The following is a 21,459-nucleotide window of genomic DNA, read 5'->3' as shown; positions in this document are numbered from 1 at the left end:
CATTGAGCTAGTGTAAGCTGCCTTTGCTTAGGACATCACTTTGTTCACTCATGTTGGTTTGCTAGTTATAATATCAGCATATCAAGTTAGCTTTGAAATCAAAATGAGTAACATATGCGGAAAACTGCAAAGATAAACATTAAACAAACAAACAATCAAAAAAAAAAAAAGGTAAGTCAGGTGACTCGGTCATATTGGTGCAGAAAATTCACTGCTGTAGCCTGAGCAAGAGAATAAGAGTATTACAAACTACAAGTCTTAATATTTTAGAGAGACTTTTTGTTGTTTGGGATTAAAACACTTGAATAAGATGATGACCTAAATCGAAATGACCTAAAGCTTTGACATCAGCAAAAATTGCTGGATAAATGCAAGACACATAATTCCAGGAAGCAGAGTGTGTGCTGGAATTGTAGGTTTCTGTGTTCAGAAGGTTTCTTCTATGTATATCTTTAGGTAGAATCCTTTCAAAGAAATACTGTAAATAAATGACAAATATATATATATATATATATATATATATATATATATATATATATATATATATATATATATATATATATATATATAATTTATTATATTATTTATTATATTATCTATTTCCCAAAGACAACCTCTGGATATGACGTTGAGCATGTGCACTCAACTTCTTTGATCGACCATGGCGAGGCCTGTTCTGAGTGGAACCTGTCCTGTTAACCCGCTGTATGGTCTTGGCCACCGTGCTGCAGCTCAGTGTCAGGGTCTTGGCAATCTTTATGTAGAGCAACAATTCTTTTTTTTCAGATCCTCAGAGTGTTCTTTGTCATGAGGTGCCATGTTGAACTTCCAGTGACCAGTATGAGGGAGTGTGAGAGCGATGACGCCAAATTTAACACACCTCGTAACACTAACAAGTCACATGACACCGGGGAGGGAAAATGGCTAATTGGGCCCAATTTGGACCTTTTCACTTAGGGGTGTACTCACTTTTGTTGCCAGCAGTTTAGACATTAATGGCTGTGTGTTGAGTTATTTTGAGGGGACAGCAAATTTACACTGTTACACAAGCTGTACACTCACTACTTTACATTGGAGCAAAGTGTCATTTCTTCAGTGTTGTCACATGAAAAGATATCATCAAATATTTACAAAAATGTGAGGGGTGTACTCACTTTTGTGAGATACTGTATGTGTGTGTGTATATATATATATATACATACACATATACACACACACACACATACACATACATATACACACACATATATATATATATATATATATATATATATATATATACACACACACACACACACACACACATATGTATATATTTAAAAAAACGATCCTTTTGATGAAAGGATAACTACTTTACCTTAAACTGTGACTTCTGAAACTGGTAACGGTAGCTGTTTTCCTTGTGAAAAACCAGCAACGTCCTTTAAATAGACATAGGAAGCATAACAGGTATATGACTGACAAGAATGATCTCAGAGAAATGCTTGTTATTTAGCATCACTGAGTAATGAATGTTTCTGTGGGTGAACCCTCACTGGAAGCACTTGGTGAAGTCTTGCAAGTGGATCCACGTTTCTTGAAGCACGGCCTTCTCCTGAAAATGCATTCCATGGACTGGTGTGGTTTTCTTCTCAGGAAAAAAGGAGGAGTCTGTCACGGCAGCATCTGACAATAACAAAGGCAACAGATAGGAGCAGATAGATCAGAACCTGTTTTAGTGCTACAATGAATCTGGCTAGGATTTTGATGCTTATTCCGTAATGAAGGTTAACGAACAGTGTACTGTAACCTATGTGGTTCAATTCATCCTTGATCCAAAAATGTTCCAACATCCCATACACCGTTTGAAGGTGTGACACTTAAAATGATTTTTATTAGTCCGCTTCCAAAGGTTCTAGATGTATCTGCTGAACAGGAATTAACCGTACTTGGGAGTGAGTTAGGAGTACTGTTTGTTCTTGATTGGTTATATGAGTCGCATCGTCACAGAAAAAAGACAGAATAATACGGTTCATTGTTAAGCCTATTTGCGCCATCAAAACAGCATCGTGCTCATTTGTATGAACAATGATTTTTATAGCACAAATGGGTTAGTGGTGGCTTGGCAGTTAAGGCTCTGGGTTACTGATCGGAAGGTCAGAGGTTCAAGCCCCAGCGCTGCCAGGCTGCCACTGTTAACCCTCTCTACTCCAGTATCAAGGCAGACCCTGCGCTCTGACCCAGCTTCCTGACATGCTGGGATATGCAAAGAAAATAATTTCACTGTGCTGTAATGTATATGTGATCAATAAAGACTCATTATTAAACCATTTTAGTGAGGTTTTCAGTACATAGCACAGCATGGTTGAATTCTCGAAGCTGATTGGTCAGAAGCTGAGCAACAGGACGGCTCTGACAGTAGTTTCAGCTGTAACGTCAACAACTGATTAGTATTAATATTCTTCTCACAAAACGTGATTAGTTTCTATAACAACAGCTCATTCACATTGACTTGTACGGCAGACGCGCCACATAACTTCACACAGACTTGTAAAAAAAAAAAAAAATACATCAAACAAATGTCCATTGATGTGACATTTATTTAACATTTCTGTAAGGCGTTTAATTTGCAAAGTTTCCCCGTTTTCAGGAGAGAGGAGTTTACGAGAGAGAGAGCGAGAGAAAAGGAAAGGCTGGTGAGGGAACGATTGTTTATCAACGCTAAAGCACAAGCGATAGCAAGAACTACCTTGCCTCTTGGACGTTCCACAACACAACATTAAACCTAATTATAAACCACTGAAATATACAACGTGTCGTTCTTCGTTAATAAATGAAACTTTGTAATTGTTAGCTAATTGCTGTGGTATAAGTGGAAGAACGCACTCCAGACTGTGTTGTTATATGAAAATGAGCCACTTCGGGGTGGTAATGTCACTCAGCTTCATGTTGTGCTGCATCACACCATCCTGGGTTTCATGTAGACATGCTATCTGTTGTGTGATATTTCTTCCTCATAAAAACTTTTTCATTTCATCAACAAGTAATAAGTTAGAAGTTATGAGTTTCTGTGTAGGCCATTTTGCAATCCGCCGTGGACAACAGTCCTATGGATTACATAGTTCTCATCTCATTGCATCTTGGTGGTCTTTTGGGATCTGGATTCCAGGATCAGAATTTTCAGGCTGTAACAGTCAGGGTTAGCTGGACTTAGGATGTCCTCGTCGCAGTCCATCAGTGCCTTTGTAAATGCACGTTGCAAACTTCGTACGAATTCTCAGTTACGAACTAAAGCCAGGCCTGCTAAGAAGAAGGAACTGGCAATAATTTAGATGTTCCAGAGAAGTCACTGCAGAGCCCACTTCATTTAGCTCACTCCAGGTGTTACTAAGCAACACACTAGGCTCCGTAGGAAAGCATGTAATTGGCCTGTCGTGATGAGGGGCCAGTGCAGAGTCACGATCAGAGAGATGGAAATGATAATGTGTGTGTGTGTGTGTGTGTGTGTGTGTGCGCCTGCGTGGGTGGGTATCTGTCTGTTTGTGCAATGCTATTTAAAAAGAGAAAGACCAGGCGAGAGAGAGAGAGAGAGAGAGAGAGAGAGAGAGAGAGAGAGATAGTAGAAAAAGCGTAATGGTGATAGCAGAGCACTCAGCCAGCCATCATATCCCATTAAAGCAGTTATTAGCATCAGCACACTGACGGCTCGACAATGACTTGAGGGTGATAGAAAGCCGCATGGCGAATTATCACACGTCTTCTCGCTCATTCACGTTCACTTCCTTTCCGATTGCATGCCGCAGCTCGTTACAAAGGAGCTCCAGACAAAGAAGCAGACTTTCCAAAACCGTGCGCTCGGTTTGTATGAAAAGAACGAAAGATGGTATTTCAGGCAGCGTTTACCAGCTGCCTCTCAATTTCATTTGCATTATAATTAGATCACCATGACTCAACATGCTTCCGTCGAGTACGGATAAAACCGCTGTCAGTACGACGCCGGCTGACGGTACTAAACGAGAAGCCTACAGTGAGGTGAGCAACAAATATGTGAACATGCATTACCATTAGCACCGCTTTCATCCTTCCTCTTGTCCTCTGCTGTTACCTGGAAGGATACGAAAAAGTCAATCCAGAGTAACAAAACAGTCTAAAGACAGATAAAGGCATTCAGATCTCTAGGTATAGGAATCTTAACTCTAGATGTCTTCGTCCAAGAAATAATCAGTTAGAGCGCTCAAATACACTGGGGTTGGGGGGAGGTCACGGACATCCTTAAGTGTTAATTATGTATTGTAAAAGATAAACTACATTCACAATTTTAAGATATTGACACTGACGGCTGTGCAATGTTACAAGACAGGAAGATGCTGAGATGGAGCAGGGATTAGCCGCACTGCCTGATTAGCATGTCAGTGTTTAACCACTAATTAAGCCAAGCTATTGCAGCATCAAGAAAACGCTCCTTCAGTGGGTCTTAAGACAACTCGTTAAAACCGCAAGGAAGTGGGTGGCACCATGGCAACAGTCTTGCTGGAACCGTTTTTTTTTTTCTTCTTCTTCTTCTCCCTCAACCTTGTGTCACTTATAAAGCCTGAGGAGTCATCCCACTGTGCCATTTAGATGTGGAGGACAATTAGGGGTTCTCTCCATGCCACATCTAACGAACGACAGCACCAGTGAGTCAGAAACGGACTGTGAGTCACCTCATGTCTGAAAAGGAGGAATGGCGGGATGAAGAGAAGAGAAGAGCTTTGTACGCGCTTCAGCAGAGCGACAGTTCCCACGTTTCTGGAATTCCTAGGATTACTAAACCAAATGTAATTCCCTTTACATTATAAATGCATGCTCACTGGACTGCGCACACACACACACACACACACACTCCATCCGTTTTGCTTGATCCGGTCCCTCCTGAACCCCCAGTGAGACATCGGCCTTAATGACTGACAGGCTAATTGTGCTACTTTTTATACCGTTTAGGACGTGACCCGTCCTTTTTTTTTTTTTTTTTTTTTTTTTTTTTTTTTTACATAACACAGTGCCCATTCTCCTTCCTTTCTCTCTCTGCATGCGCTGGGGGAAACTGTGATGGTGACATTGGAGCTGGACAGACGAGTTGCAGGGGCAGGCAGGGTTCACTTCAGCCTCCCAGCTGTGTCACAAGCACATTTGCACACATGCTGCATTCAGAGAACGACTCTAGCACAGTGCCTCGACTACACAACAGAGGATCCAATATATTCAGACCAACAGTACAGGTGCATCTCAAAAAATTTGAATATCGTGGAAAAGTTCTTTTGCTTTGTAATTTAACTCAAAACATGGAACTCTCAGAACTTTCATGGGGGCAGTGGTGGCTTAGTGGTTAAGGCTCTGGGTTTTTGATCGGAAGGTCCAAGCCCCAGCACTGCCAAGCTGCCACTGTTGTGCCCTTGAGCAAGGCCCTTAACCCTCTCTGCTCCAGGGGTGCTGTATCATGGCTGACCCTGCACTCTGACCCCAGCTTCCTGACAGGCTGGGGCATGCGAAGAAAACAATTTCACTATGCTCTACTGTATATGTGAACAATAAAGACTTATTATCAGTATATATTCTAGATTCAATACACATAAAGTGAAATATTTCAAGCCTTTTTTTGTTTTAATCTTGATGATTACGGTTTACAGCTCATGGAAATCAAAAATCCAGTATCTCAAAATATTAGAATAAAGAATTTTATAATACAGAAATGTTGACCTGAGAAGAACTCTAATCAGATCTCAAAACACCTGCAAAGGTTTCCTGAGCCTTTAATCTCTCAGTCTGGTTCAGTACACAACCACAAGCATGGGGAAGATGAAAGTAAATTTTGCATTTCATTTGGAAATCAAGGTCCCAGAGTCTGGAGGAAGAGTGGAGAGGATCAGAATCCAAGTTGCTTGAAGTCCATTGTGAAGTTTCCACAGTCAGTGATGATTTGGGGAGCCATGTCATCTGCTGGTGTTGGTCCACTGTGTTTTCTCAAGTCGAGAGTCAATGCAGCATCTACCAGGAGATTTTAGAGCAATTCATGCTTCCATCTGCTGATGAGCTTTATGGAGATGCTGATTTCCTTTTCCAGTAGGACTCGGCACCTGCCCACAGTGCCAAAACTGCTAGTAACTGGTTTGCTGACCATGGTATTACTGTGCTTGATTGGACACCCACCTCTCCTGACCTGAACCCTATAGAGAATCTATGAGAGACACCAGACCCAACAATACAGACGAGCTGAAGGCCGCTATCATAGCAACCTGGGGTTCCAGAACACCACACCAGGCTGATTGCCTCCATGCCACGCCGCACTGATGCAGTAATTCGTGCATAAGGATTAAAGCCCTGACCAAGTTTCGAGTGCGTAAATTAACATACTTTTCAGAAGGTTGACATTTCTATATTATAAATTCTTTATTTGAATATTTTGAGATACTGTATTTTTGATTTCCATGAGCTGGAAGCCGTAATCATCAAGATTAAAACAAAAAAGGCTCAAAATATTTCACTTTATGTGTAATGAATCTAGAAGATACGACAGTTCCATTTTTTAAAATTAAATTATGGAAAAAAATTAATTTTTCACAATATTCAAATTTTTTGAGATGCACCTGTATGTTTAGAAATATGAAAAATTCCTCAGTTCATGGTAGTCTAATAGTAAACTAATGGTAAATCATGGTCATGTAATATAAAACGTGGGTTCCGAAACTTATATCCCACACTTTATTATGTCAGAAGTATGTGTAACATAACTGACTTAAAAACCAAAGGAATATTCTTCCAATGATGTAGTAATCCAGTAGGTTGTGTTGTGCTGTTATAGGAAATGAATCCACACCGGGGTTGTGTGAAGCAGAGTGGTCGGGTTTTTATACTCGACTTTCCAAATCGAACTGTAAAACATTTAGCGATTTCATTTGAAGGCTATGTGAGGTTTTTTTTTTTTTTTAAATTCAAACACTAACCATAACAGGAAAAACAAATTAGTGTTAGTGCTCAATAACAGTCTAGAATAGTGCATAAGTATGCGATTTGAGACACAGCACAAGTTTGTGTAGTGGCGGTAGATGAGCAGGTAAACATATGATATTTCTAATATTAATGTGTCAAATAAATGAATGAAACAAAACAGGAGAGTTTCTCACGACTCCATCCTTTAGTTTGGGAAGCCCAGGGTTAGTGATATCATACAATACCATAATTAATCATAACAGATAAACTCTACATCCAGCTTTGTTTAACAGTGCTGTTTGTAACATCTAAACATGTTTCAGGCCTCTGTTTAAATTTTTTTCTGGGCCTGGAAATCAGCTCTGTGCCAAGCTATTACAGATCTGGAACATTCTCTTAAAAGGAAAGTTGTAAGTCATGCAGTCATGCAGTGGCAGGGTCAATGTTAAAGTTTTAACTGTGATTGAAATGAAGCTTACATACTTGCTAAAACTTACATAGTCCTCTTCCGGTATAACAATTATTATATGCGATATATATTTTTTAACAACAGCACCGTCATGCTGAAACATGTTTGGGCCCCTTAGTTTAAGGGAAATGTTTCATTTTAAAGCATACAAAGACATTCTTGGCACTTCGAACGTTCTGGAAACATTGTGGGAAATGGTCAGGTGTCCACATACGTTTGGTCACACGGCACATGTAGCTACAGTGGCGCTTGAAAGTTTGTGAACCCTTTCAAATTGTCTATATTTCTGCGTAAATATGTGTATGTGAACCTTTGCTTTCAGTATCTGGTGTGACCCCCTTGTGCAGTAATAACTGCACCTAAACGTTTGCGGTAACTGTTGATCAGTCCTGCACATTGGCCTGGAGGAATTTAATCCCGTTCCTCAGTACAGAACAGCTTCAACTCTGGGATGTTGGTGGGTTTCCTCACATGAACTGCTTGCTTCAGGTCCTTCCACAACATTTCTATTGGATTAAGGTCAGGACTTTGACTTGGCCGTTCCAAAACATTAACTTTAGTCTTCTTGAACCATTCTTTGGTAGAACGACTTATGTGTTTAGGATCGTTGTCCTGCTGCATGACCCACTTTCTCTTCAGATTCAGATCACAGACAGATGTCCTGATGTTTTCCTTTAGAATTCGCTGGTATAATTCAGAATTCATTGTTCCATCAATGATGGCAAGTCGTCCTGGTCCAGATGAAGCAAAACAGAATCAATCCATGATACTACCACCATCATGTTTCATGGTGGGATAAGGTTCTTTTGCTGCCTTTTTCCAAACATAACACTTCTCATTTAAACCAAAAAGGTCTATTTTGGACTCATCCATCCACAAAACTTTTTTCCATTAGCCTTCTGGCTTTTCCACATGATCTTCAGCAAATGCAGACAGGCAGCAATATTTTTTTGGAGAGTAGTAGTTTTCTCCTTGTAACCCTGCCATGCACACTATTGTTGTTCAGTGTTCTCCTGATGATGGACTCATGAACATTAACATTAGCCAATGTGAGAGGGGCCTTTAGTTGCTTAGAAGTTACACTGGGTTCCTTTGTGACCTTGAGGACTATTACACGTCTTGCTCTTGGAGGGATTTTTGTTGGTCTCCACTCCTGGAGAGGGTAACAATAGTCTTGAATTTCCTCCATTTGTACACAATCTGTCTGACTGTGGATTGGTGGAATCTAAACTCTTTCGAGATGGTTTTGTAACCTTTTCCAGCCTGACGAGCAACAACTCTTTTTCTGAGATCCTCAGAAATCTCCTTGCCATGATACACTTCCACAAACATGCATTGTGAAGATCAGACCTTTATAGCCCTCCATTCTTTAAATGAAACACCTGAATATAATTTCACCTTCATATTAACTGCAAATCCTAGAGGTTCACATACTTTTGCCAATCACAGATGTAATATTGGATCATTTCTTCAATAAACAAATGACCAAGTATAAGATTTTTATCTCATTTCTTTAATTGGGTTCTCTTTGTCTCCTTTTAGTATTTGTGTGGAAATTTGACGATGTTATAGGTCATATTTATACAGATATCTATATAAAAAAAATTCTAAAGGGTTCACAAGTGCCACTGTAGATGCATACCTCAGTATCCATGGCATCCAGCGAGATTTGGTTGTTGTGAGTGATGTCGTGCTGAGCGGGGTCAGGACCATTATTCTCTTCTGACTCCAAGAACGAAGCAAGATTAGAGGTACACGTGTGCTGTCTTTGGCCGACTGGCTTTGAAACCGCCTTTGAATCACTGCAGTAGAACACACACACACACACACACACACACACACACACACACACACACAAAAGCACCAAATAAACATGCAAGCCAAAGGGCTATAAAGCTGCTTAAATACACCACCACTCAGCCTCTCGCTTAGGACAATAAAGCATGATGGAGTCTGTGTTATGAAGGTGTGCATTGACTCGTAATAATGAATGTGCCGAGAGACTCGGTGCACAGCCACACAAATCAATGTTGAGGCTTGATAGCTGTCTAGATATCTGAATGCACCCTCCCTCCCACACACCAGAGTGTTCTTGACTCAATTACACATCTTCACACACATCTACACACACACACTTCTTACATTTTAAGAGGTCCAAGCTTGATTAATGGACTGGCCACCCCTATGTACTGCTCAGGCCTCTCGACTGGGACCTCTGAGAGAAACAAAATACCACAGTTATAAACCTGGAGGTGTAGCTGGAGGACACTCCAGTGTGTCTATAGTAGGAAACACACACACACACACACACACACACACTTCTGGGTTCGTCTGTAATATCGGTTTCCTTCGGGGTCCGGATGATTTTCGAATGAGGCACAGGGGGTGGTTTCAAAACGGCCACCAGGGGGCAGTCCCTTGTACGCGTCAGCAGTACAGAATGGCTGTGGAGCTGACATAGACCGTATTGTCGCAGTGTCTGTGATGTGTCTGCCTGAATAAAACACACACACACACACAGACCACATATAACCATTCATATGGCTCGCAGCATAAAATCTAATAATGAGTTAAACAGCCCACACTGATCTGAACGGTAGCGTGAAGGATGAAGAGAGAGAAACATGTAGTCTCTGGAAGCCTCCCAAAAAAATGTATGAAACATTACAGAAGTTATGTTCAGGGTCATTCTAGGCTGAGAAAAACAAGCTGCAATGTATGATGGTTGATCTAACGCAATGCTTGTATACACAGTATAACTCCTTTAAAGGTAAGAAGTGCTACTTTGTTTACGCGGTGAGCAGCCATGTTGATTTGACGTCACTCGCTGAGTTGAGAAGACCGCCTAAACGATGACCTTCAGTCGAATGCAGCATTCTACTGTTATCTATGGATATCATTTATGTCGCGTGATAATTCATTTGAGGTCATGAGTAGAAAAAAACAAAACAAACGCATCATCAGGGAACATTACGTGCTCAGATCCGTGATTGATTAATAACTGCAGGAAACGCCTGACGCCTTATCTTGTCATTCTTTTTTTTTTTTTTTTTTTTTAAGAAAAACTGTAAACAGATATTGTATTACTGGGTCATCAAGCGGTAAAGGTTTTACGTTAAGATACTGTGCTCTGATCCGGAATACCAGCTTTACACGGTTTTCCTATTTTAACATGCTCGTTCCGAGGAAAAGTTTGGAGAAGTCGCAGTCGAAGTTGCAGTATTGCGTGTTGGCGTACTGTGAGCTGTCTGTTGTTGAGGACTGAATGCATTTCAATATTTGCAGCATTAGGCAAGAGAGCTTTTCGCAAGTACCATCTGGCCCAGCATGGAAGTCTTCTTCTCCTGCAGGTTCATTGGCTGGAAACTGGCACACACGATTATCTGAGGAGCAGGAGGAGGTCCACTGCCTAGACCGGTGCGAGAGAGAGATATAGAGAAAGAGAGAGAGAGAGAGAGAGAGAGAGAGACACACACACACACATTAGACAAACAGAAGAAAGGCGCATATGCTGTACATATGTGTAATTGTGCAAATATAGCACATGCTGTACTGGAACAGAACATTTCTGAGATTTAGGAGGAGAACATAACACGACCTCACATATGAGCTGACGATTTAATGCAGAATATCAGCAATTTATCGATCCCGTTAAGATCAGAGAATCGGACGGAGAGCGATAAGATGGAATAAGAGGGAGTGGGAGAGAAAATGACTGAGAATAAGACTTTTATAAATACTTTGTGGTCATAAACGTCAGAAAACGTAGACGAATGAGAGAAAGAGAAAGATAGATAGAGAGAGAGAGAGAGAGAGAGAGAGAGAGAGAGAGAGACAGGGAAAGAAAGAAAGATATAGCATCCGATCCTTACAGAATTGAATATATGGAACAGGGTTGTAGGGTTAATGAGATGACCTATTCTTCACGTTCTAAGGGAAAACGCACTGTAAATGTTCCTGCAATCTTAATAAGCTGAGCTATATGTGTCTGCACGTGTGTGGAGGAGATATTCCTTGAGGCATGGAGGATCTAGGGCTTGGTGCCAAGTTATGTATGCCACAGCATGTTACAATCTTTCCCTGATTAATTGCTTCCAAGCGCAAATGAGAGGAAAAGACAGAGCGTGAGAATAGGATTTCAATAGCAGGCCTTCCAGCTTTATCGTGCTGTAATTCAGTCATTAACCTACTGAGGCTAATGACCCAGATGAGCCATATGGCGCCGCTAATCCTCTCTCTGTCTCAACAGGAAACTCAAGACGGCATGGCGATACGTCTTCACGTCCTCTTATGTCACCGTCACATTTTCAATATTTGCGGTTTGTGTGGTCTTTATGTCTCAGTATTTTCTCTCGACATAGAGAACGTTTGCGTTTTGATTCATTCATGCTGATGATACACCCAGGGGAAGGTGAGACCTGAGAGCAGGTGGGTCGCTTCCTTAAAACTGTATTGTTTAACAAAAAACCTTCGGTGAAAAAATGCCTACCGTGACCTTATGCCCAGTGCAGCACTGGTAAGGATTATCGATACACATTTATTGATTTATTTAAAAGAATACAGAGGATTTCAGCATGGCGATGAATTTTTCATTTCACAGCAGAATTTTTAGAGTAAATAATGCATGTTACACAAAGGGAGAATAGCAACACATATACTGATATACAGGCATAAATATAAAAAACACTAGGACGCACACACACACACATACACACGCACACACACAAACACGCAAACACACACACACACACACACACACACACGCACGCACGCACTCACACATATACACACACACATATATACACACACATATATACACACATATACATACACACACACACACATACACACACACTCACATACACATGCACGCACGCACTCACACATATACACACACACACACATATATACACACATATACATACACACACGCACACACACACACACACTCACACACACTCACGCACTCACACATATACACACACATATATACACACACACACACACACACACACACACACACACACACACACACGAACACACATGCACGAACACGCACGAACACATACACATGCAAGCGCACTGTTTATCTGAATGGGTTCACTGTTTTTGTCCCTCTTTTTGCTTTTTCCCTTGTTTGTAATGAGCACACACGACATTACTCAGTTTTTAGCCCTCGGTGCTTAATAATATGCCTAACAGGCAAATTCTGAATAAAGACATATTACCTAAGGGGCAGATTTTCTGATGCCCCTTAGGTAATATGTCTTTATAGCATATAGCATATAGCATGTTCTAATAGCATACTTTCAAACCAGCAAATCTCAGCTTGGGGAAACTTTACACAAATAATTGGTTGTATGGAAGTATTTTACAAATGGCTGATAACAAATTGATGAAGATTACTTAACCTGATTTAAATAACCTCGTTTAAAACTATGATTATAACAAATATCAAAAACTTGGTTTATTTATTACAACATCTCAGCAGGTGAGACGGATTAGAACTTATTCAGTAAAATGTTTCAAATTAGTCCTGCACTTCTGGCCACAGAGTGATCATTTCATACACTCTAGGGCCAAAAGTATATGGACACCTGACCATCACACCCATATGTGGTTCGTCCCCAAACTGTTGCCACAAAGTTAGAAGCACACGCTTGTATAGAATGTCTTTGAATGCTGTAGCATTGCAATTTTCCTTCACTGGAACTAAGAGGCCCAAACCTGTTCCAGCATGACAATGCGCATGTGTATGACAAAGCAAGCTCCATGTTAAGGTTTGAAGAAGGTGGAAGAACTTGAATGTCCTGCACAGAGCCCTGACCTCAACCCAACTGAACACCTTTGGGATGAACTGGAACACTGACTGCACCTCCTTGACATCCCAATATCAGTGCCTGATCTCACTAATGCTCTTGTAGCTGAATGAACACAAATCCCCCCAGCCATGCTCCAAAATCTAGTGGAAAGCCTTCCCAGAACAGTAGAGCTTATTTTAACTGCAAAGATGGAATAAATCTGGAATAGGGATGTTCAATAAAAAAAATTATAGGTTTCATTTTTCAGAGACTATATCCCATTCCACACATGATACAAACGTTCTCCTGTCCTGCTTTAAACATTCTACGCTCTGTTAAGAACAGTACACATGGGCTATAAGAAGTAAAATAGGTGTGGGTGTGTGCATGTGTGTGTTTGCATGCTCTTGGACATACTCCAGTACCTTTTTGTTTTCCTTTGTTTTGGGAAGGCGACTGGCTTCGTGAGTGGACTGATGGAGTTCTCTCCTCGGAGCGCTCCTCCGTCAGCTGACACTTCGGAATGGTGTTTTTCAGGTATTCCCATGTTTCTTCTACATATTTCAACCTGGGACTGCCAACCAAACATATTTAGTCATGGCTCCCTAAATGACTATGAACAATAGATTTTCGGTATTTAATCATCTTGAGCAACTAGTTCAGGTTCACGTCTAACCGAACAGCCCTTATCTTGTATCCGATTTATGTTCTGCTGAGGAGATTAAAGGCCAAAGTTAAATGAACATGAAGCATATCTAGCTGTGCTAATCAATAAACAGCAATTAGAGGAAAATATCATGTTTCTGAAATCAATATACTGTACACAGCTGCTCTAATGTTATGACCTTCCAGAGCCACAGACAAATAAATAAATAACCAGTAGGACTGTCTTTTTTTTTTTTAACCTTCATTTGTATTTTTCATGATTCCATCTGGGAATTTACAAACAGAATTAGTCTAAATGTTGAACGATCTAGCCTCTAGCTGCAGGGTTTTGCTTAAGGATGGCTGGTCTATACTATCAGGCCTGAACCGCAGCACATGGAAAGAATCAGCATTCAGCATGACTGAAGAGCTACAACATGGACAGAGGGACAATCCATCGCAGAGCACAGTTGCACACACATTGGACAATTTGGAAATGCCAATCAACGCATGTCTTTGGACTGGGGGAGGAAACCGGAGTACCCAGAGAAAAGGACAGAGGCGGGATTCAAACCACCAACCCAAGAGGTGCGAGCCATCATGCCCCCTTACCCTTGACGTTTGGCCATGCTCAAACACACACATAGAGACGTGTATATGTAAATAGACCTGTATACTGAAATGGTAATATGACCGAGAAACTCTGTACACTTGATGTGAATACACACACTTTCATTCTTTGACAAGGTTCAAAGGTTGGGTGAGTGGTTGGTTGGTTGGGTGTGTGCATGTTTGGGTAGGTGGGTGGTTGGGTGGGGCACTGTGTTGTTTGGTTAGCTGGCCGGGTTGGTGGGTCAGGTTGGAGGATGGGGTAGGTAGACTGGTCAGGCGTTTGGAACTGGTTAGTTGCTTCGTTGCTTGCTTGTTTCGAGGTAGATGGGTGAATGGGTGGATAGACAGAGGAATGAATGGATAGTAGTTCTAAAGAAGGGCAATGTTTGCAGCCATTATTACAGCCATTACAACCACTGTGGCAGAGAAAGTGCCTAGGCAGGACTGTGTCTGCCTAGCCTGGTGGAAAGCAAGGCCCTGTTTTAGTCCCAGAGGGAGAGTAATAACATTACACAGTTATTACAGATAGCAAACAGAAAGATGTAACAAAAAACCTTTATTCCCAGCAACAGGGATAAAAGACTGCGGAATTATATAGATTACAGCTCTGCCAGGCGCACTACTCTGAAATACTGGCCTTCACTGCTAACCTGGGGTCTCATTTCTCAAAGCATGTGTACAAGAAGTTGATTCGGTGTGTAAGAACCTCCAGTACACACAAAACACTTTTTGTGGTGTTTATCACACACACGTACGCACAGCTGTATGTAATGGATGTCGATAAATCCCACACGTTTTCAATTACTGTCAATTATCCTGATGTTATTAAATGGAATTAAATGAAATGGGAGCTCATAATAATAAATCAGTTTACCCGCAATTACCCTTTTATACCCCTAGAGATTTCTGCATATGCATGGTGTGGAGCAACGCTAAATATACATGCATCCTCACGCTCAAGAATAACTTAATAAATCACAGTTTATGCATAGAAACAAGCATAGCATAAATGAGACCCCAGATCTTTTAACACTAAAATCGCATCCCCTATCCTTCGCCCTCACCGTGTATATCCATCTGGCTTGCTATTCAATCATGCTGCGCAAATAAGTTATTCTGACAAAAAAATGTATCCTTTCTACCAAAAGCATTCAATCTGAGCTCCATTTTAGTTTCATAACTAATTAAAGACACAGAAACTAGACACATATATCATTAGAACCAGGGGGACTTTCTTAAATTAACGTTTAATGTGGATTGAAAAAGACAGAACCCTTCATCTTTGTATTCTATATATATATTATACATTATATTATTATTAATTCATTCAGCTACAGTAACTGCTTTCCCCTGATCAGGGTCGCAGTGGGCCGGAGCCTATCCCATGAACCAGGAATACATACTGGATCGGACACAAGTCCATCACAGGGCACCATGCACACACGCACCTAGCCAGGCCATGTACTGGTTTGTTTTTGGACAGTGGGAGAAAACTGGCGAACCTTGAGGAAACCCATGTAGACACAGGAAGGAAATGCGCACGGACAGTAACCCGAGTATCCCAAGGAAGATGAAGCAGTTAGTGAAATTGATTGAGTAATAAATTGTGAAATATTGATTAACCACTCTTTGTTTAGCTTAAGAGAATTCAATCGCCCGCATATATTGTCAATTCCGTTCAACCAGCTAACAAACAAATAAATAAACGAACACGTGTCATATATGGGCCCTATGCAAAAATACGGGAAAAGTGACAGGTACTGTATGCAAATAGCACAGAAACAAGGTGAAAATGCTCAGATATAGGTTATATGTTAAGAATATCCAAGTCAGTGCAAAATTAGGCAATGCACCACCAGTCTTATAGAATGCTTTGGTAATAAATGTCAGCAGAAATACAAATGACAGGCATTGTACAGTTCATGTCCCATAAGGATAATGGATAACAGTGTAAATAACCGGTTAGCAGAATGGGAGCTGTAGGAGAGTCTTACTTAAGGAGGAGAATCTCCGGGATCCAGCCAGTCAGACAGCGGATGATGCTGAAGTCTTCTAGCTCTCTGCTGGCATTCTGCACCACTCTAAAGAGATTCATATTAATAACAGCAATGTTAATTCCACCTCCAAAAAGCATCAAGGTTTGTTTCAGCCACTTTGCCTATCTGACTGTGGGCTGCTTTTCTATACATCCTGTTTACTGCAGGCCGCATTCCATGCACACATTCATTTGCACTGCTGGTGTAGCTGAAAGGGAGGAAAAAGGCCATCAATAAATGTACAGTAAGACCAAGATGGTGTTAGTACTGAGACTAAATCTGTGAACTGACTGAAACGAGCTACACAGGGAAATTAAACCAGTCTCCCGGGTGCAATACGAGCAGGAGCAAGGAAATCGAAACTGCTATGCATAACTTCATTATGTGACAGTTTCATGGAATCAAATGACTGTGTCTGTGTGCATGTGTGTGGCCTATTGCTGCCGTTCTCCTTCTCTTTCTTGAAGAATCCAGATGGCCGATGTACTAATTGTGCCTCACGGGATGCTACATTCAAGCAGTCCAGGAGCTATTAATTAACTGCGCCATTTCACTGCTTCTCTTCTTGCCGTGCTAACACCGTTTCGACGTGAACTCAAACGCTGCGCCATCATTGGCGTGGTTGTCTTAAAGTGACGTGCACGGACGCAGAGGGGCTCCAAACGCCACCATCTATACGTATTTCACCTCAGGTGAACTGATGCTGCATGCGCCAGTATGTCTGTTTGTGTTTGTGTTTTTAAAGATAACGTGAGACTAAAATCAGGCCACATTTTTCTTCTATAAGATGATGTTTTTCCAGAATGGAACAAGCTCAGTGTCTTTGCTTGATGATAGCTGAGGTGAAACACGCTACCATAGGATGAAAGTATTTTTCCCTGCAAGGGTGTGAACGAATGCCGTAGTCAAAAATCAGAATAAGTAAAGTGGGGGAAATTGGTATTGAACGTGTCAACATTTTTTTCAGTAATTATATTTTCAGTGAGGTTATTCACATGAAATTTTCATCAGACATCAGTATTAACTCAAGAAATCCGGAAGTATAAAGAATTCACAACATTAAAGTCCATAAATAAAGTTATGTGTAATAAAGTGGAATGACATGGGGAAAAAAGTATTGAACACGCTAAGAAAAAGCAGTTCTCCAAGGCAAGGTAAAGCAAGGAACCAACTGAAATCCATAAGTAATTATCTGTGCAAATTAATATCAGCTGGGTTAGTAAATTGATGGTCTATATAAAGGCTTTTCGCTACCAAGGTGTCACACAAGAAACATCTCATGATGGGTAAAAGCAAAGAGCTCTCCCAAGACCTTCGCAACCTTATTGTTGCAAAACATATTGATGGAATCGGATACAGACGTATTTCAAAACTTCTGAATCCTCCAGTAAGCACCATTGGGGCCATTATCCGCAAGTGGAAGCAACATCACTCTGTCATCAACCGTCCACGCACAGGAGCTCCTCGCAAGATTTCTGACCAGGGAGTCAGAAGAATAGTCAGAAGAGTAGCCCAAGAGCCAAGGACCACTCGGAAAGAGCTCCAGAAACACTTGGAGGCAGCAGGTGTCATCGTCACAGAGAAAACAATAGGCAATGCACTCCACTGCTCACGCTCACCACGCAAGACTCCATTACTAAAGAAAAGGCATGATGAAGCCCGTTTATAGTTTGCTACAACTCATTTGGACAAGCCTATGAAATACTGGGAGAGTGTAGTCTGGTCAGACGAGAGCAAATTTGAACTGTTTGGCTGTCATACTACACACCATATTTGGAGAGGAAATGGCACTGCACATCACCCTAAAAACACTACACCAACAGTGAAGTTTGGAGGTGGAAGCATCATGGTGTGGGGCTGTTTTTCATCACATGGTACTGGCAGACTTCACATAATTGAAGAAACGATGAATGAAGCCCTTTACTGAGAGAGTCTTGAGAAGAATCTGCTGCCATCCACCAGGATGATGATGATGAGATGTGGGTGAACCTTCCAGCAGGACAACGATCCAAAGCATACAGCAAAGGAAACTCTCAATTGGTTTCAGAGAAAAAATAAATCAAGGTGTTAGAAAAGCCTAGTCAATCACCTGACTTGAATCCAATTGAACAAGATTTAAAAACAATATGTTTAGAAGAATGGGCCAAAATCACACCTGAATACAGCGGCCCATTAATTTCTTCATACAGGAAGCGTCATGAAGCCGTCATTACAAACAAAGGCTTCTCCACTAAGTATTAAAGAAATTTCAGTTAGCGTGTTCAATCCTTTTTTCCTGTATCATTCCGCTTTATTAGACATATCTTCATTTATGGACTTTAACGTTGTGAATTCTTTATACTTCCAGATTTCTTGAGTTAAAACTAAAGTCTGGTGAAAATTTCATGTGAATAGCCTCATTGGAAATATATTTACTGAAAAAAATGTTGACGCGTTCAATACTTATTTCCCTCACTGTACATTTAAAATCACTGCATTTTAATGAAAGATCATAGAAAAAAACAAGAAATGCATCTTTCTAAATTCCTGCCTTCAAGAAAGGCTTCAAGGAAGGCTTTTCTTACATAGGTGATTCACAGATCCCACTTTAGAAAATGGGAATGCTTATACCATTTACCATGTACTTAAAACCTTCATAAAGAAAGCCATCCAATCATCCAATTATAATACCAGACCAGAGACCAGAATAAAATCAGTCAAGGGTCTGCTTTGTTCTGATCTCGTTTTTAACCAAGTGTCAACCATGAAAACATACTTACTCTGTACTGGCCAACTTAAGAATAGCCTTAGCCAGCAGCATAGGCCAGAGTTCCGACTGGTTGGTGGTAACTGGAAGCAGCAGGTTGTTTTTTTCATCAAATGGCAACGAATCATCAATAGTGATCTTCCTCCAGCAGCCCTGCAACAGATATACAAGGAGAGGAAAATGTGTGTGCACGCATACTCGCTCCAAAACTAAGAAGGTTGCTCAGATTTGTGCTCCTAGTAAAACCACAACGAAGCACGGTTTCATTTCATATGGACCATTAATGTTTAACCGAAGGCAGTTGATACGGCTGAGGCCTTGCTGGATGACACTAGTACTCACTGATTTACTGTGAAGGTTTGTCCTGTAATGTTATTTTAACCACTTGAGACAAAATATTCTTTCCATATTCGACTCTACTTTACTCGAGAAAAGCTGCATGTGTCAAGAGTTAGACGTTTTGGGTTTTTATTTAATTTTTTTACAAATGCTTAAAGTCCATTAGTGTAGGGGTGCTGTCCTTGACTGAAGTGTACTTGATTTTAAGAGAGTGAGAGCGAGCGAGAGAGAGAGACAAATAGGCCTTTGGCATAGACATTTAACTGAAACCCACTGACACTTACTGTACTGTATGTCTGAATCACCCGTTTGTGCTATATTTCTTAAATGATCTTAAATTATATTTAAACAATCCATTGAGATGACCATAAATCTACATTTATTGGCAAGTCCGAGTCCAACTAAGGTCAGTGGTGGTTTAGAGAGAAGCTGTAGCACAGACAGAGACACATTTATATACCCATCACACACACACACACACACACACACACACACACACACTCAGCTGTCTGATAATACTTGTGTTCTCACTTAATCACTGCCTGCAGGACATCTCTGGGCATCCTAAAGAGGAAGAAATCAGACATACGTGGCAGTAGGTGTGGAGGGTTTCACCTCTTAATCACGCTTCACTGCCTGATAGCAAGCATCGATATCACACTAAGGTCAGCATGGGCCTCCTCTAATGCTGCACCCCAGCAGAGGAAACTAGCTAATAGCTTTCTTTTGGGGTCATTCAAACAAGCCTGAATGTTACGCGCTATGACCAAAAGTATGTGGACACCTGACCATCACACCAACGTGTGCTTGTTGAACATCCCGTTCCAGATTTAGTCCCTCTTTGCTGTTATATTGCGCTCCACTCTTCTGGGAAGGCTTTCCACTAGATTTTGGGGCGTGGCTGTAGGGATTTGTGTTCCTTCAGCTACAAGAGCATTAGTGAGGTTGAGGTCAGGTGATGGTGAGGAGGCTCCAGTTCCAGTTTATCCCAAAGGTGTTCAATGGGGTTGAGGTCAGGGATCTGTGCACGACACTCGAGTTCTTCAACCTTCTTCAAACCTTAACATGCCACATCTTCATGGAGCTCGCTTTGTGTAACAGTTCCAGTGAAGGGAAATTGTAATGCTACAGCGTACAAAAACATTCTATACAATTGTGTGCATCCAACTTTGTGGGAATAGTTTGGGGAAGAACCGCATCACCGGGTGTGATGATTAGGTGTCCACATATGTTTGGCCATAGAGTGTATGTTCATGCGTATACATCGTGGGACTCAGTATCTGTAATCCGTATAGTACTAAGTAATGGGAATGGCTCCAGTGTTGGACTTCAGAATAAAGGTAGATAAGAACAGCTTTGGTAAGACATTCTCTCAAGTCAAAGTCTAAATAGAGGTTTGTTTGGGGAGGGGTTTCAGAAAAGGAAAACAAGTCTAGTTTCTTGTCGCACCCATATCCTACAGACAAGCTGTAAACGTGTTGAAAAACATTAAAAATGCTCCATTTAAAAGTTGTTGTTTACAAGATCTTACTAATGCCTTACTAATACACCAAATGTCATTGTGTGATTATTTTCCAATTACAGTGAAAACAATGACAACATGAGATGAGATCCCACCATCCAGTAGAGCCGGACCACATATTTCCCAAAGACGTTGTAAAGAGGCACGTGGCCCTTTTCTGCTTTACACAGGGAATAGATGTGTTCCCATGGTCTCCAAGGGCTGGGCGTGGCATCCTTAGAGAAGGGGTTGTTCTCACATGCCTGCCTGTTGCACACTTGCCACACGATGTAGATCTCACTGATGATCCAGCGCATGAGCTGAGTGATGAGATGAACAACATAAAAAAGCGTAAGAAGGGATTT

At 41.1% G+C, this 21,459-nt stretch overlaps 1 protein-coding gene across 6 annotated transcripts in view; it reads right to left on the bottom strand.

Moving 5' to 3' along the window:
* The window catches only part of adgb (androglobin), a 47,284-nt gene that overhangs the window by 20,256 nt on the left and 5,569 nt on the right, over nt 1-21,459 (bottom strand). For 5 of the 6 annotated variants that reach the window (XM_053647459.1, XM_053647467.1, XM_053647483.1 and 2 more), the window contains exons 5-15: nt 21,211-21,414; nt 19,268-19,407; nt 16,467-16,553; nt 13,641-13,789; nt 10,729-10,823; nt 9,734-9,908; nt 9,557-9,629; nt 9,057-9,216; nt 4,042-4,084; nt 1,536-1,665; nt 1,358-1,421 (exon numbers count right to left, since the gene is read on the bottom strand). In XM_053647459.1, coding sequence (XP_053503434.1) covers nt 1,358-1,421; nt 1,536-1,665; nt 4,042-4,084; nt 9,057-9,216; nt 9,557-9,629; nt 9,734-9,908; nt 10,729-10,823; nt 13,641-13,789; nt 16,467-16,553; nt 19,268-19,407; nt 21,211-21,414 — 1,320 coding nt within the window. Of the gene's footprint in view, nt 1-1,357; nt 1,422-1,535; nt 1,666-4,041; nt 4,085-9,056; nt 9,217-9,556; nt 9,630-9,733; nt 9,909-10,728; nt 10,824-13,640; nt 13,790-16,466; nt 16,717-16,799; nt 17,294-19,267; nt 19,408-21,210; nt 21,415-21,459 lie in introns of those variants that run through there. The other variant, XM_053647499.1, reaches the window with a different exon arrangement.

This window comes from Ictalurus furcatus, chromosome 2 (genome assembly GCF_023375685.1).
Source record: "Ictalurus furcatus strain D&B chromosome 2, Billie_1.0, whole genome shotgun sequence".
Lineage (NCBI taxonomy): Eukaryota > Metazoa > Chordata > Actinopteri > Siluriformes > Ictaluridae > Ictalurus > Ictalurus furcatus.
Note: the sequence above shows the minus strand (reverse complement) of the source record. Positions and strands in the feature narration are given on the sequence as shown.